The sequence below is a fragment of the Physella acuta genome, unplaced genomic scaffold (assembly GCF_028476545.2).
Source record: "Physella acuta isolate Inbredline_101_S28 unplaced genomic scaffold, ASM2847654v3 ptg001311l, whole genome shotgun sequence".
Classification (NCBI taxonomy): Eukaryota; Metazoa; Mollusca; class Gastropoda; family Physidae; genus Physella; species Physella acuta.
The window spans coordinates 21,137-35,185 of NW_026732826.1; the positions used below are offsets into that span (position 1 = coordinate 21,137).

The 14,049-nt window shown below is 35.0% G+C and overlaps 1 protein-coding gene across 2 annotated transcripts; it reads right to left on the reverse strand.

Moving 5' to 3' along the window:
- Positions 1-15: 15 nt before the first annotated feature.
- Positions 16-13,943, reverse strand: LOC131958292 (protein split ends). Of its 2 annotated transcripts, none has more exons than XM_059323233.1 (16): positions 13,652-13,943; positions 13,309-13,433; positions 12,330-12,396; positions 12,054-12,225; positions 10,717-11,842; positions 9,212-9,390; positions 8,795-8,965; positions 8,538-8,686; positions 7,439-7,610; positions 6,405-6,529; positions 6,064-6,252; positions 5,518-5,719; positions 5,150-5,294; positions 4,877-5,002; positions 3,342-3,941; positions 16-3,181 (listed from the first exon to the last, which is right to left on the reverse strand). In XM_059323233.1, the coding sequence occupies exons 1-16, from the start codon at positions 13,778-13,780 to the stop codon at positions 685-687; spliced, it is 6,174 nt and encodes a 2,057-aa protein (XP_059179216.1). In that variant the 5' UTR covers positions 13,781-13,943; the 3' UTR covers positions 16-684. The 2 variants fall into 2 exon arrangements, with proteins under 2 accessions (XP_059179216.1, XP_059179215.1); XM_059323232.1 differs by having other exon boundaries at positions 4,877-5,005.
- Between the last annotated feature and the right edge of the window lie 106 nt (positions 13,944-14,049).

Sequence of the window (14,049 nt, forward strand, 5' to 3'; positions counted from 1 at the left end):
GACTTATGGTTGTTTTCAATTTCTTTAATGTTACAAATTCTCTGATACACAATTCACTCTCATACAGCCTTCTTACACCATTAACATTATAGCATTGAGCTTTTCAATCGTGGAAAATTATAAATACATAAGGGAAAACAAGTATTTGGAACACTACCTTTTTGATAATACTTGCATTACAATTTGACAGGTACACTGGTGCTAAAATGGTTTACTAAAGAACTGTAACTACCCCTGTTTTAGTTGTATTGATCATCAATTTAGTAATCAACTATTAGGTTTATTAAGAATTAATAAACAATTTCACATTACTTATTACTACAATCTCATATAGGCACAAATGAACAGCTGAGCAAAAATAACAAACACCCAATTTTTTAAAATTGTGGTCCATGTTTGTTAGCCCTAAAGTTTAATTAATGTAATTGTCTTGCTTGAATAAAGCTATATATACGAGGAATTTCATATTGCAAAGTTTTCTAAGACCACAATGCAAATCCGTAAAAAAATCCTGACATGTAAGCCTCAGGAGCAGAGAAACTTGTCAACTTCACCCAGTAAAAAACATTTTCATGTCCATAAATTTAACAATATAAAAGTAAACATATAAAAATCATTAAAGTTAGTCAACAATAATTCAAAGAATAGCCCTTAACAGTCCCAGACCCCACCATGAATGAACAACTATGTTATCTTTTGTTTCTTTGCTGGAGGGCTTAATTCTGTATCATCTAATGAACCTGAGGTGGACCTTATTCTTTGCAGTGCAGCATCTGATATGTCTTGGACAACTGTGCATGAATCAGATTTTGCAAGATCTTCAGGCACATTGTGCTCATCTACTGCTGATGAGCATGCAGAAATTGATATTTGATCTTGTGGTTTTAAATGCATTTCCCCTTGAATATCTGTTTGCAAATTTTCTAGCAAACAGTCAGGTTTTAGATCAATTTCAGCACTCAGTGGCCCCTGCATCTGCTTCATGTCTGATTTTTCTAAAATTGAAGTAAAGACAACTGGACTCTGAATTAAATGTTCATCAAATGTGTTGACTGTAGATTTGTTAGGCGAGAGAGTTATTTTCTCCTGAATTAGCTGTGGGGGCTCTCCATCACTGGCATTATCCTCCTCTATTTGAACACTTTCTTCTGCAAGCGAAGGTGGATTCTCTGATAAATCTGGAATCTCTGTCTGGTTTAGTGAGTCAACACCTGATAAATCTGGAATCTCTGTCTGATTTATTTCAGCTATGTCACTTGAATTAGTACTAGTTTGCTGTTTTTCTATACTGATAAGATTGTCAGGTAAGCGACTCTGTTGCAATTCAGTGTTTTCTGAATGTATTTTCAACGCATCTGTAGAGGTTTGTGATTCAACTTTCTGGTCACTTTGTAAAGTCTCAAGGGACTTTGCTGAGTGAGATGAATCGGGTACAATAATAGAGGCAGGTTCGTCCTCTTTTATAGACACAGAATTATCACTAACTGATGTATCTACACAAGTCTGATCTGGTGTGATTTTGTCATTGGCCTGATGTGTTTCTATAACAATCTGATCTGGTGTGCTTTTATCTGTGACTTGATCTGTTTCTGATGCAATCTCATCTGGCGTGCTTTTATCTGTGACCTGATGTGTTTCTATAACAATCTGATCTGGTATGCTTTTATCTGTGAATTGATGTGTTTCTGTAGCAATGTCATCTGGTATTTTGTCAGTAACTTCTACAGCAGTTTCACTAGTGGTCTTGTGTGAGCAAGCATGAGCATGCAGAGTTTCTGAGGATGTACTGGGACTTTCAAGCATTTTCTCATCTGACTGATCTAGTGCTGAGACATCTGTTGTGTCTTGGCTTGTGGCAATATCAGAAGAAACATGTGCTGGCAGTTCTGATGATGGCTGGTTTGACATTAACTGTGGTATTTCTTCTGTAGCTGGTTCATTCATTGTTGCTGAGAAATTGGGATCTATTTGGGGTGGATGCCTTTCTAGTTTACTGTTAGTAGATTCTGATACACTTTCTGTGGAAATGTGTTTACTGCTTTCGCTGGGAAAATCAGTTTCTTCAATTATTTCTCCTTCCTCTTCATCGTCATTACAAGAAGTCGATATGTGACAGTTTTCATCATTAATTGGTAAGGGAGGCAATGGTGCCTGATTTAGGAAAGGGGGAGGTGATGGAGGAAGAGGGGGTTGAAAGTGATCAATATCTTGAGGGAGTGGTGGCAAGTCAGATGGAAGAGGGGGCTGATGTGGGGAGAAGCCTTGCATGAAAGCATGATCTGGATCTGAATAATCTGGAAGTTCTCCTGAAGAAATGGAACTCCCACCCGGTGAAATTGGTGGCCGCTCAATAGAAACATTGTCATCATCATCATCAATATCTTCATCTTCTTTTCTTTCATCTGATGTTTTAGTTTGTGATTTCCGTCTAGTAGGGGAGTAAATAAGTTCACTAGATGATATAGATTCCTTACTGGGAGATTCCTTCCTTCTCTTCTGGGGAGGTGAAGCACCAGATGATGGAGTGGATGGGGATTTACCAACAGGTGACTGTTTTCTTTTCACTTGAGGCGGTGATGGTAGGGGCTCTTCATCAGGAAAATATGGTAACTCATCCGATGATATTGACTCATGACCAGAAGATAGGCGCCGCTCTCTTAATGGCTCAGAGAGAAACTTTGACATCAGTTCTTGTGGTTTGAGGGGAGAGAAAGTCCTCTCCTGGCTCATGAGTTTTGGAGCTGAGGAGGATGAGCGTATAGATGATGCCTTGTCCTTTGTCTTTCTCTTCTTTTTTCTATGCTTGCGTTTCTTTTTGTGATGGGAAGAGCGTGATGAGGACGATGAACAGGAAATTGAACCAGAACTTGACGAGGATGATTTTGATCTCTCTGACGAGGATGAGCGTGATCGGGGTGAGACTGGTGACGGAGGTGACATGGTTTTGTAGACAGATGCAGAACCTTGGTCTAGACCAGGGGAATGTCGTTTTTTGGCCACTGCTTCAAAAGAGTAAGGCGGCGGGCCATCATCTCGCAGGCGCACAGAGGACCTGCTGTGGGAACTGGCTTCAGACTCTGCCCCGTCATATGCTGTACTAATGGGTGATTTTACATGCGATGTGACAGGTATCTCAAGGGACCCCGGATATCTTGTTGTAGTAGGTATATAAGAACCAGATCTAGATTTTAAATTTTAAAAAAAAAAAGAGTTAAAAAACAATAATTACTTTCTTGTTATTTGTTAAAAATAATAATTTAGAACATTTCAATTGTGTCATTATACAGTTAAAATAAGGTTTAGGTTACTAATTTAAAATACATTTCAAATATTCAACTTACTCTGTCCAGGAAGAATATCCCCCTCTATAAATTCCAAGTGGCGTACTGGTTGTTGCTGGAGCCCGAACACTTCGCCGGTCATTCACTTCAGGGTAGTAACCCCGAGCACCTCTAGCCCTTTTCTCAGCCTCTCCAAAATCAACAAGCTCAATGGGTTTTTTGTAAGCCAACCTCTCTTTATCCTCATTACTGTCACTCACAGCCTCATCAGAGTCACTTTTTATCTCCCCTTCATCAGAGGCTTCATCCTCCACAGGAGGAGCAACAACCTTGGTGCTGGTACTTTCTGTGTTCAAATCTTTCTTCACACTTTTTACTTCACTGTCTGAATCTTTTTCCTCTCCCTCCTCTTTCTCAACATCTGAGGCAGCATCTGCATGAGCCAGGTTGTCCAGTGACGACTCTTCATCGGACACTGGTTCCAGTTCTAGCTCTGCCATCATATCCACAGGTTCCTTAGGATGACACGAATCTTCTCCGTTAGGCTCCACAACACTTTCCTTGTTAGTATCAGTGCTGGTCTGGGACAAATATTTTGATACATCCCCACAGCTGTTTTGAGATGCTTTTTCATCATCTGATAAATTAGATTTCTGTGATCTGAAAATAAACATAGCATGTTAAAGGAATGTTCTGAGGAGAAAATTGTTTTTCTTTCAACTTTTAGAAAACTGTATCATAAAATTTCTTTTTACTCATATTAAGCCACCACATATACTTTATTTGCTTTATTCTGTTTAAGACATTTAATTAGTGTTATCTAATGATAGTATTTCTTCTACAATAAAAATTATATAAATCAATTTAAGCAATAATGAAAAGGAGTGAAAATTAACACATTTGCAATCCTCTACAACTTCATTTGCCAAATGATAAAACAAATCTGAAAAAAATAGATTTAAATCCTTCATACCAAAATATAAATTTTTACCTTTGTCTATTATGGTAACTTAGTAATTTAATAACTTTTAATCAGAAAAATAGTGTTATTCTAAGAATAATTCTAAGAATAATTACAACACCAGGTTAAACTTTGTTATGTTTGTTGGCACGTCAATTTATAACAATATGTATATTATTACTTAACCTAAAGCTAGCATATAATATGCACACCCCCCCTCCCCCAATATTTTTGCACAATATGCAGGAGGATCCAGTAAGCCACAGATCACAAAAATTCACCCTAATGTGAAGGGCACATCTGTTTAGAGTTAGATATTATATTGAAGGCTTACTTAGGTGATATATTTTTTAAGTTACTAGTAGGTGCTAAACAGAGTTACGGTCACTAGCTGATTGTAGTTTAAATTCTGCTGTAAAATCTGGTATAACTCTTTTAAAAATTATGGACTGGCCATTACTGAAGGTAGCAGCAAGGGAGAGGATTTGTCCCTTTTTAAAAAAGAAATATTCAATACACATTTAAGTTTAGGTATGCAATACAGAAGTAATGACTAGTTCTCTAATAGAATTTTTCTCAAATAAAACCTACCAAAATTCAGTCATGTTTCACTTATAACTAACTCTCAACTTACTTGACATCAATGCTGGAGAACGGAGGTGTGCCAGGTCTTCTATGGCTAGTGCGAGGCTTGTATAAATCATCCATGTCATATCTTTGATTTCTTGCAACACGACTCTCTAACACATCAGGTGATTTCCTACTAAAATATTTTAATTCCTCTTTAAACATATGGTTGCTCTAATACTAAATATTTTTTTAATTAGTTATGAGCTTATTCCTTTAAACAATAATTAACCTGACTATAGAATTTAAACAAAACAATATCAAGGTGGGGGATTTGTACCTTTTCTCAATCATTTCTTTTATACTTTCTGCACAGCTAGATCTAGATCGGCTTGTTACTTTGGAGGCTACTTCATCACTTTCATGTATCTGTCCTTCATCAGAGTCCGAGGAGTGAAGAGATGGTGAGGGAACTTTATCATCGCCTGGAAACGAAGGTAGAATTTTACTATGTACCTGCTTAACTTCAGACAAACTCATCAAAAGAACATAAGGCTTCATTATGTCAGAAAAAAGGAAAATAATTAACCAAAGTTTTACTCTTTTTTTTTCAACAAATAAAAAGTAAATGCATACTGGAAATTACAATAATAGACATAAGAACATATTTTAATGAATAAATTCAGAAAAACAAAATTTGTGTCAAACCAGTGTTTTCGTCAGAACTGAGGTCTTCATCTGATGAGACCTGCTCCATCTCCACCCCCACAGTTTTGTCATCTGACCTCTCGGACATGGACCTGTCAGAGATGTCGCTGTAAGGTGATGGGCACTGCAGTGTCAGGTCATCAGCCTTGTCTGTGTCTACCATTACCTCTACAGTTTCTCCAACTGTCTCAACCACACATTCCTGAATATCATGTTCAAAATTAGAGATGGAAATCAATATGCATCAATGTTACAGGGAAAGGTTTTAATATTATTTATGGTTTTAAACAAAACATTTAGTTTAGAGAAAATAAACAAACAAATATTAGCATAGTAAATCAAGGACACAATCTTAACTGGCTCTGGATCAAACAGAAAAGTCCCATTAAAAAATTAATTAAATTACTGTTGTAACTTCCATGCTTCCTTTGTCTTGTTAAAATCAAAGATTTTTACACATTTACTACAAAAATTGATCATTACATTTTTAAGGTCCATTATCTAAAAATTGCTAGTGAAGTTTTGAAAACCTATTCAATATATTACCTGATCCACTGTCATTTCCACTACCTCCAAACTGCCATCAAAAGTTACAATCTCCTGAGATGCTAAAACTGGCTCATTGTAGCTCTGATTCAATGTCTTATGTTCAGAAAATATAGATGTAAATTCTCCAGATGTGTATCTGCGATTTCTTGTTCTCTGGCGACGAAGAGCAGCTTTTCTTTCCAGCACCTATGGATGGTTAACAGCAAGGATTCTTTTTTAACGTTTGTTTTTTAATAACCCATAAAGGATGTTATTTCTCTATTAACTTGATATGGTAAAATTCCATTTTTTTTTATTTACTTATAAGCAACAACATAATGAAAAAAATTCCTAGCAACCTTTTGTTGGTGCAACTGTTCTTTAATTTGAGCTTTCTTTCTGCGCTTGATGGCTGATTTTGTGGGAGACTCCTGGTCAGCAATTGATGTTGTACTGGTGTTCAAGTCCTCCATGCTTGATGCATCTTAACATTAATAAACAAACCAGTTATAAATACACAAACTTTAAAAAAAGATTTTATGCTATTTTAGACAAAAACACAATTTTTATCTGGTAAATCTCTGTTTTAGAGGTATTGATCTGAGCTCAGAAATCAAACCAGGCTATTTAACTCTAATTTGCTTTAATCATTCCCAAAATATGATTTCTTGTAGGGTGTTTGATAAAAGCCACTAAATGCCAAAAAAGGGATACTGTACCCCTTTTTTAAAGTGAATATAAAGAAAAAATATATAAGAGCAAAAATTAGTTTTAAAAAGTAAATACAATATGTATTTATTTGGTTTAATTTGAGACTAATAAACAAGTCACAGAATCAGCAAATTTAAAATTCTGATACTATCCTAAATGTTACTTTTATGTTTAGGATAGGCTAAGGATTGATATATGTACAATAAACTTGCTACAACAACTGTTCTGCTTATTTAGTTATACATTTTCAGAATGTTGATGGCAACATCAAATATTTGAAAGAAATCTGTTCTAGCATACAAAACCATGTTTCATTATGAATCAAAATCTATCCGTTAATTTTAACTCCTATATTGATCTGCAGAGCAATTTTTAAAGTAGCTTTTAGTCTGAATATTTATATGCCTAATCACACAGCAATTTCTTAAGTTAAAGATTAGATCTAGTCTTTTTTTTTCAAACATATAAGCATAGTTTTGGTTTAATTAAGAAAATGTATTAATTTTTTATGAGGAAGGGTGTATGTGGGTTGTCATTTTTAGACAGATTTTTAGCACACAAACCTGATGTTAGTAATTACGACAGATTTTTTGGCCAACATACAAATTGTTCTATTTGACTGACATTTATTGTGTTACCAAAGATAAAGACATCAAGACAAACTGGCCAAAGTAAATTTTACCAGCAGTTGACTGGGACAGTGGATCCTCCTGGACCTCTGACTGCAACTTTTCTTTCTGTTTCTTTTTCTCTTCTTTCAGCCTGGCTCTCTCTTCCTCCCTCTCCTTCCTTTTTGCTTCCATTTCTGCTCTTCTCTGCTGCCTTTTCAGGTATCTCTCTTCCTTTTCCTTTGCCTTGGTATTAAAAGAAATTCAACATAATACAATAATGCTTTTTTATGAAAATAGTTTTAAATAAACCGGGAGTGATCTCCCCTAAACTTTCTCGAATATTCTTATATAAAATAACAGGGGATGGGAACTCGGGCTATAGACATGATTTTAAATCCATTTTAAATACTTTAAGTTTTAAAAATAGAATAAAATCTTGTAGACAAATTAATTGCACACCAAGTGAACGCCAAATAAAAAAGCGCATAATGATGCGCAATATTATTAGTACTTTTAAAATTTACATTAGTTTTTTGAGAAATCGGAAGTAGCGTAAATTACTACTTCCAGTCAACGGAAATTACTCAAAATTTAACAGAAGGTAGAGAATTAGATCTTTTACTTACATGTGAAATTTCATTTATCTATCTGAAATAGTACTCAAGTTATAGGCTTTTGAAAAATTCAAAGTAGGAAAAGTACCACTTCCGGTTATCGGAAATCGCTCAAAAGTTGATACGGATCTACGATTTCGATAAAATACTTATATATGAAATTTCATCAACGTAGCTGTAACGGTACTCAAGTTATCGTGTTTACACACGGACAGACAGACACACAGACACACAGACAGACACACAGACATACGGACAAGATTGCAAAATTATGTTTTTCCGTATCAGTGAGGTGTAAAACGTCGAGATTTGTAAAAATCTCGATTTTTTTTTTTGCACGATTACAAGACTTTCTCTATACTACGTATATACGAGAAAGTAAAAACTCTCACCCTGTAAAAAGATAGTATTTTTATAGATGATGTTAATAACCTAAAATACTTTTAAGGACAAGAAGCTTATCAGATTTAGCTGCTGCTTCATATTGTTTAAACACACAGTCCCAAATTTAAATGTTATTTGTTGTTTTGGTAACTTAAGGAAATTTTTCACTCACAATTCTAGCCTTTCTTTCTTCTCTTGTCTCATCTTCTTCACTGTCACTGTACTTGTATGACAATGATATAAGCTTACGAGGTTTTACAGCTTCTGTGCTTTTTTCTTTGGATGGTGTTTTGCCAAGTTTACTCAACTTAACACTGGACTCTATCAAAGATACATATATTACATTGATCAACTTATGTACAAAAAACAGTTTAATGATCAGGTTATGGGCCAGGGTAAACATGTTTACAAACAAAAAAATTCTCTAACCTTCAGGGCAGACAGGTTTAGTATCAGGAGTTACTAAGGTTTCTTGTGTTACAGCAGATGTTTCAGTGCCACCCTCATTTATAACAAGTTTCTCTTCAAGTGGTTTCTCTTCCATTTCACTCAAAGACTCTGTCTCACGCTTAGCCTCAGAGTCTGCTGTTTCATCCCCATCTACAAAATGGACAAAATACCAAAATATTTTTTCTATGATTCTTTTTAATAAAGCAAAGGATGAAAAACAATCCATAACAATTGTTGGTTCTTATCCCTATTTTCTATAAACAAATATTTTAAAAAAACGGCAGCTCAGGGTTAGTTTTAAAGTTTGCAGTTTAAAGTATGGCTTTTATTGCTGATTCCTTTAACTCTACTGAAATATGAATATCGCTAATCAAGAAGAATGCACAAACAATTTACCTTTTCCGTCTTTCCCACTCTCTTTTGCTGTATCATTATCACTCAGATTCCCTTCATCACTTTCAATGTCACTAGATGAGGTGTCTTCAAAAGATGAAATGTCACTGGTGTGGATAGAACTGACTGTGACATCTGACAGTTCAGCTGGATCTTTGTCCACATCCCAAGCAAAATTGTACCTGTTTAAAAAAATTTTTTAATAAAAGCAAATAATTACCTAGTATTTTTTTGTATGAACAAAATAAAAATGCAATGTAGGTTAATACAAATAAATTTGTGTGTTACCTTCTTATAATAAACAGGTAAGAGAATTCACTTTATTAAATATATGACAATAATACTGATTTCATTTTCAGTGTATTCAACAGGGTGGTTATTATAATACTTTAACCAGTTGATCTCCGCATTTTTCTTTACACAACTATTAGATTATCATTTTTAATGTAATACCTGCCTTTAACATTTTTTAAAATATGAACAGCAGCAAAATATTTAAGAAACTTATATTTTAAAATCTTTTCTTTTTCCAATTATTTTTCAAATTAACTCAAAACTTATAACCTCAAAGAAGATGAAAAGATAGATAAAAAGATGCTGAAACAAAGAAAAATGAAACAAAGGGACAAACATTAAAGCCAACTTGATAAACTTTCAAGCAAAAACACATAGTTCTATTATTTCATGATTTATTGAGTAATGTTAAATTAAATGCAATAAATAACTTAAAATTTACATATTCAAATGGTCGATAAAAAAAAAACTCTCTTAATTAATATTTAAAGTTGATTGCTTCTTAAGTCATTTAGATAGAAGAACTACCTTAATCCGGAGCACAGCCGTAAAAATATATTTACATAATAACACAGGCCAACGTTTTTAAAAAAAAAGTATACCCTTCACCAAAAGAGAATAATTTGCCAAGTCCGCAAAGCTATTATCTTTCACAAAAAGAATTTTTTTTATTTTTTTTACAACTATAAACATAAATTAATTGAATATTTAACATTTAAAATGTAAAATTTAAAGTGCATAAACAGCAGCTGATTCCTTTTTAATAATTGAATATGATAATCGTAAACAATTATTTAGAGGCTGCATAAGCACTCGGCATCTTTAAATAAATAATTTCATTAACAGGCTTTGATAACGAAATTTCTTTTCTCACGAGGGGTTCCCATTTAAGAGTTGATTACTGCAAAAGAAATAAAGCTCCAGTGTTATATGACAAATTGGGAAGCAAGCCAAAAATGAACTTCACGGAATACTATACGAGAATTATTTCAGCAGCTTAATGTTTACGTTTTACATACAGCCAGCTATGACAAAAATGTTGCTTTCCATTCTTGTCTAAGATCACAGTTGATATTTTGGTATTTTTTGTAGACCCATCAAAATATTCCAAAAGTGTACAATCACTGAATTGATGGATTGTGACTATACATTTTTTTTTTACATTTTAGCTTATTATTTTATAAATCTAAAACAAGGACAGTAAATAACAATACCTTTTTCCTGGTTGACTAGTTGGTGGCTGTGCTTCTCCTTCTTTATCAGAATCTTCTGACAGCACAATCCCCTCCTTGTGTTTGTCTTCAGTTTCAGCAACAAGCATGTTGAAGGACTCTTCATCATCCGACACATCTTCAGCTGCCTGGAACACATCCATTAAATTATGCTTGGGTGGCAGCGGATCCTCCTGGGCCTTCTCTTCTGCTTTCCTCTTCTCTTCTTCCTTGTCACGTTCTGCTTTCAGCCTTTCAAACTCTTTCATTCTCTCTTTACGCTTTGCTGCTCTCAGCTCATGTTTAGTCATAGGTGCACCAGACTCTGCCATCATGGCTTCAGCTAGTACTCTAGGTGAGAACATGGTAGCAAGGTCAGCGCCAGGAGTTCCTTGAGCGTTATTGACAGTTTTTGTGATGAACGCAGCAGCTGTTTTGAACACAGCAATCTTCTCAGGAGTTAGGTCGTCTTTTGACACCTTGGACAATGTGTGTGAGATGAGAGCAGGTATGTTTGGCGTGGTGGGAACATTACTGCGAATCATAGGTGGAATCAAACCTGGAGGGGTGATAACTGGGACTGTACCTGGAGGGGGTGGGACTGATCCTGGAGGGGGTGGACGAATCAAAGGACCAACGTTGGATGGCATCACACCTGGCGGAGCTACTGGACTAGACTGAAGTGAAAGACCAGGAACACCAGGTGAAGATGTTATGCTTGACGATGAGCTCAGCAAAGGTGTGGAGGGTAGGCCTGGGGGTGGCTTGCTGAAGTCATGGATGTTTTGATTGGGTGTAGACTGACCAGGTCTTGGTGAAGTGTTGAATGGTGAGGAGTTGGAATTCATATTGCCGCCACCTGGAGAAAATGCAGGGATCATTGGCTGTCCAGGTATCATGGGCTGGTTGAAACCTTCCATGCCAGGCAAACCAGGTCCCCAAGGACCCATAAAAGAAAATGGTTGCATCATTCCACCAAAACCCATGCCAGGTGGATTAAAAGGCCCACCAGGATTTGAACCCATAGGACCTCCTGGCATCCCTCCAAGAAAATTGGGGTGACCTGGTGTTTGCGACCAAGGTAAGTCAGGTGTAGGTAATATCCCAGATCCCTGTGCAAAAGTATCTTCTGTAAGAGAAATCACATTAATTGGTATAAATAAAATTACATAGGAATTTAGCAAGCAATTCTATAAAACTTATTCTTGTACACATGAGATCATATAATTTCTGTACCAGCTTTAGCATTTTGGTTAATCTTTGGTATAAATAAAATTACATAGGAATTTTGCAAGCAATTCTATAAAACTTGTACACATAAGATAATATAATTTCCATACCAGCTTTAACATTTTGGTTGATCAAAGTCTGTAAATGTTGCTGTTGAAGATGCTGCTGCTGCAGCATAACCTGTTGCTGTTCCTGTTTTCTTCTATGCTGTTCTTCCTGTCTTGCTTTAAGGTCAATACCAAGATGATCACACACAGCTTCATCTATTTTAGGTTTTATACCCTGTTTTGAAAATTGTACTCATATAAGTTTTTCTCAAGTATCTGTATTTAACCTTATGTAATAATTATTGTTTATAAACAATGTGTACAATTATTTTAGTGTACCTGTAAAATTTTTGGATTAACAACTTGTTCTATAATACGGTCAACACCAATACTCATAACACCAGAACTGAAATTAAGAAATTTTAAACATAAATAAAATCCCTTTATGAAAAAACCTCAATACCCTGCCTTATCATTTATTGTTATCTATATACCCTGACTTCTACCATACTGGAACTAAAAGAGTTTTAATTTACTGTTAAATATTTTGTTTGAATTACTTTGTCAATTTATTTTATACAAATATTCTACAACTGAGATTATAAAAACTAGATGTTAACTTTGATAAGGTAGCAGATGGCAGAGATTGTAAGCAGGTTTGTGAGATTTTTAAGTGAATTTTTCAAATGGAAAAATAATTTAATGTTACTTACTATAAGAAATTTTAAAAATTATATTACTTAAATATGTGTTAATAATAACGAAGTGTCTACTCGGAAGAAGATTTTTCTCCCCAACGTCTCCACTTAGTCGGCAAAAGATAGCTCTGCGCATGCGCAGTGACCTATGGCTAGGGTTAGGGCTAGAATGAGGGTTAGGGTTTGGGATAGGGTTAGGGATAGGGTAAGGGTAAGGGTTAGGGCTAGGGTTAGGGATAGGATTAGGGCTAGGGTTAGGGATAGGGTTAAGGATAGGATTAGGGTTGGTGTTAGGGTTCTGCGGTTGTAAACACACGCATGCGCAGTACCATCGAAAACATCGCCGCTAAGGCAAGTCGTAGTTTCTCTCCATTGCGCATGCGTATCGCATGAGTGTCTTATTCCGGCTAGAATCACTTGCTTATCAGATGTTTAATTAGATAGAGTGTCAGGTGGCCGAGAATGTAAACAGGTTTGTGATTTTTAAGTGAATTTTTCAAATGGAAAAATAATTTCACATTACTATAAGAAATGTTTAAAATTATATTACTTAAATATGTGTTAGCAATAATTTATAATCACTTGCTTATCAGATGTTCAAAAGAACAGACAAAACATACTTATTAAGTTGTCGTCGTAGGGTCTCTCTTAATTGATTTTTGTTTGCACTAGAAGTCCATTTCTGGCTGTTTAGAAATCGTTCAACAAACTTTTCAACACGCTGAATTAAATTATGATATGCAGGCTGAAAATTTTCAAAAAAGTTAATTTAGTGGTTTTACTAACTAGAATAATGAATAAATTAAATTAAAATAGTAGGAGGGACTGAATAAATTGAAGATTTAAGTCAATTTAAGACACACAAAAAAACCTTCAAAAGCGTAGACCATGGAAGTAATTAATTGTGCTAAATATTAACATAAATTTATTTATTTAAAGTTTAGCTTTCAAGTTAAAGTTTACCTTGGTATCCACATCTGCTAGACACTCTTTTCTAAATTGATCAAACAAACCCTGTGACTTAACTTTGTTAATTACTTGCTGAATAGCTTCGTTATCTTTAGGGCTGTCTTCTAAATTTTCTTGCTCCATTGTTCAACAGATCTATAAAACAATGTGCAATACAATAAAGAGAGTCAAATCAGTCAAATGCGAAAGAAAAATATACAATAGCGGTTCATTCTTGGTCTTTTTCTTATGGAAGTCGCCATGTTGATACTTTGTTGGGTTGATCCATTTTTGAAAGGGGGGTTATAGCATTCTTACGGCTATGTCACCTCTTCGACTCATCTGGCGGGATGAAGTGACTGGGTAGTCTTGTGATGACACATTTAGACTTTCTAGTCTATAGATATAATAGA

What these genes read in the sequence shown, in the direction of transcription:
- LOC131958292 (XM_059323232.1), bottom strand. Translation starts at nt 13,780, where the DNA reads ATGGAGCAAGAAAATTTAGAAGACAGCCCTAAAGATAACGAAGCTATT. An exon ending in ACTGTCCCAGTCAACTGCTG is followed by an intron (nt 6,530 to 7,438) that starts GTAAAATTTACT and finishes ATTAATGTTAAG; the next exon opens with ATGCATCAAGCATGGAGGAC. An exon ending in CAGTTCTGACGAAAACACTG is followed by an intron (nt 5,295 to 5,517) that starts GTTTGACACAAA and finishes CTTCGTTTCCAG; the next exon opens with GCGATGATAAAGTTCCCTCA.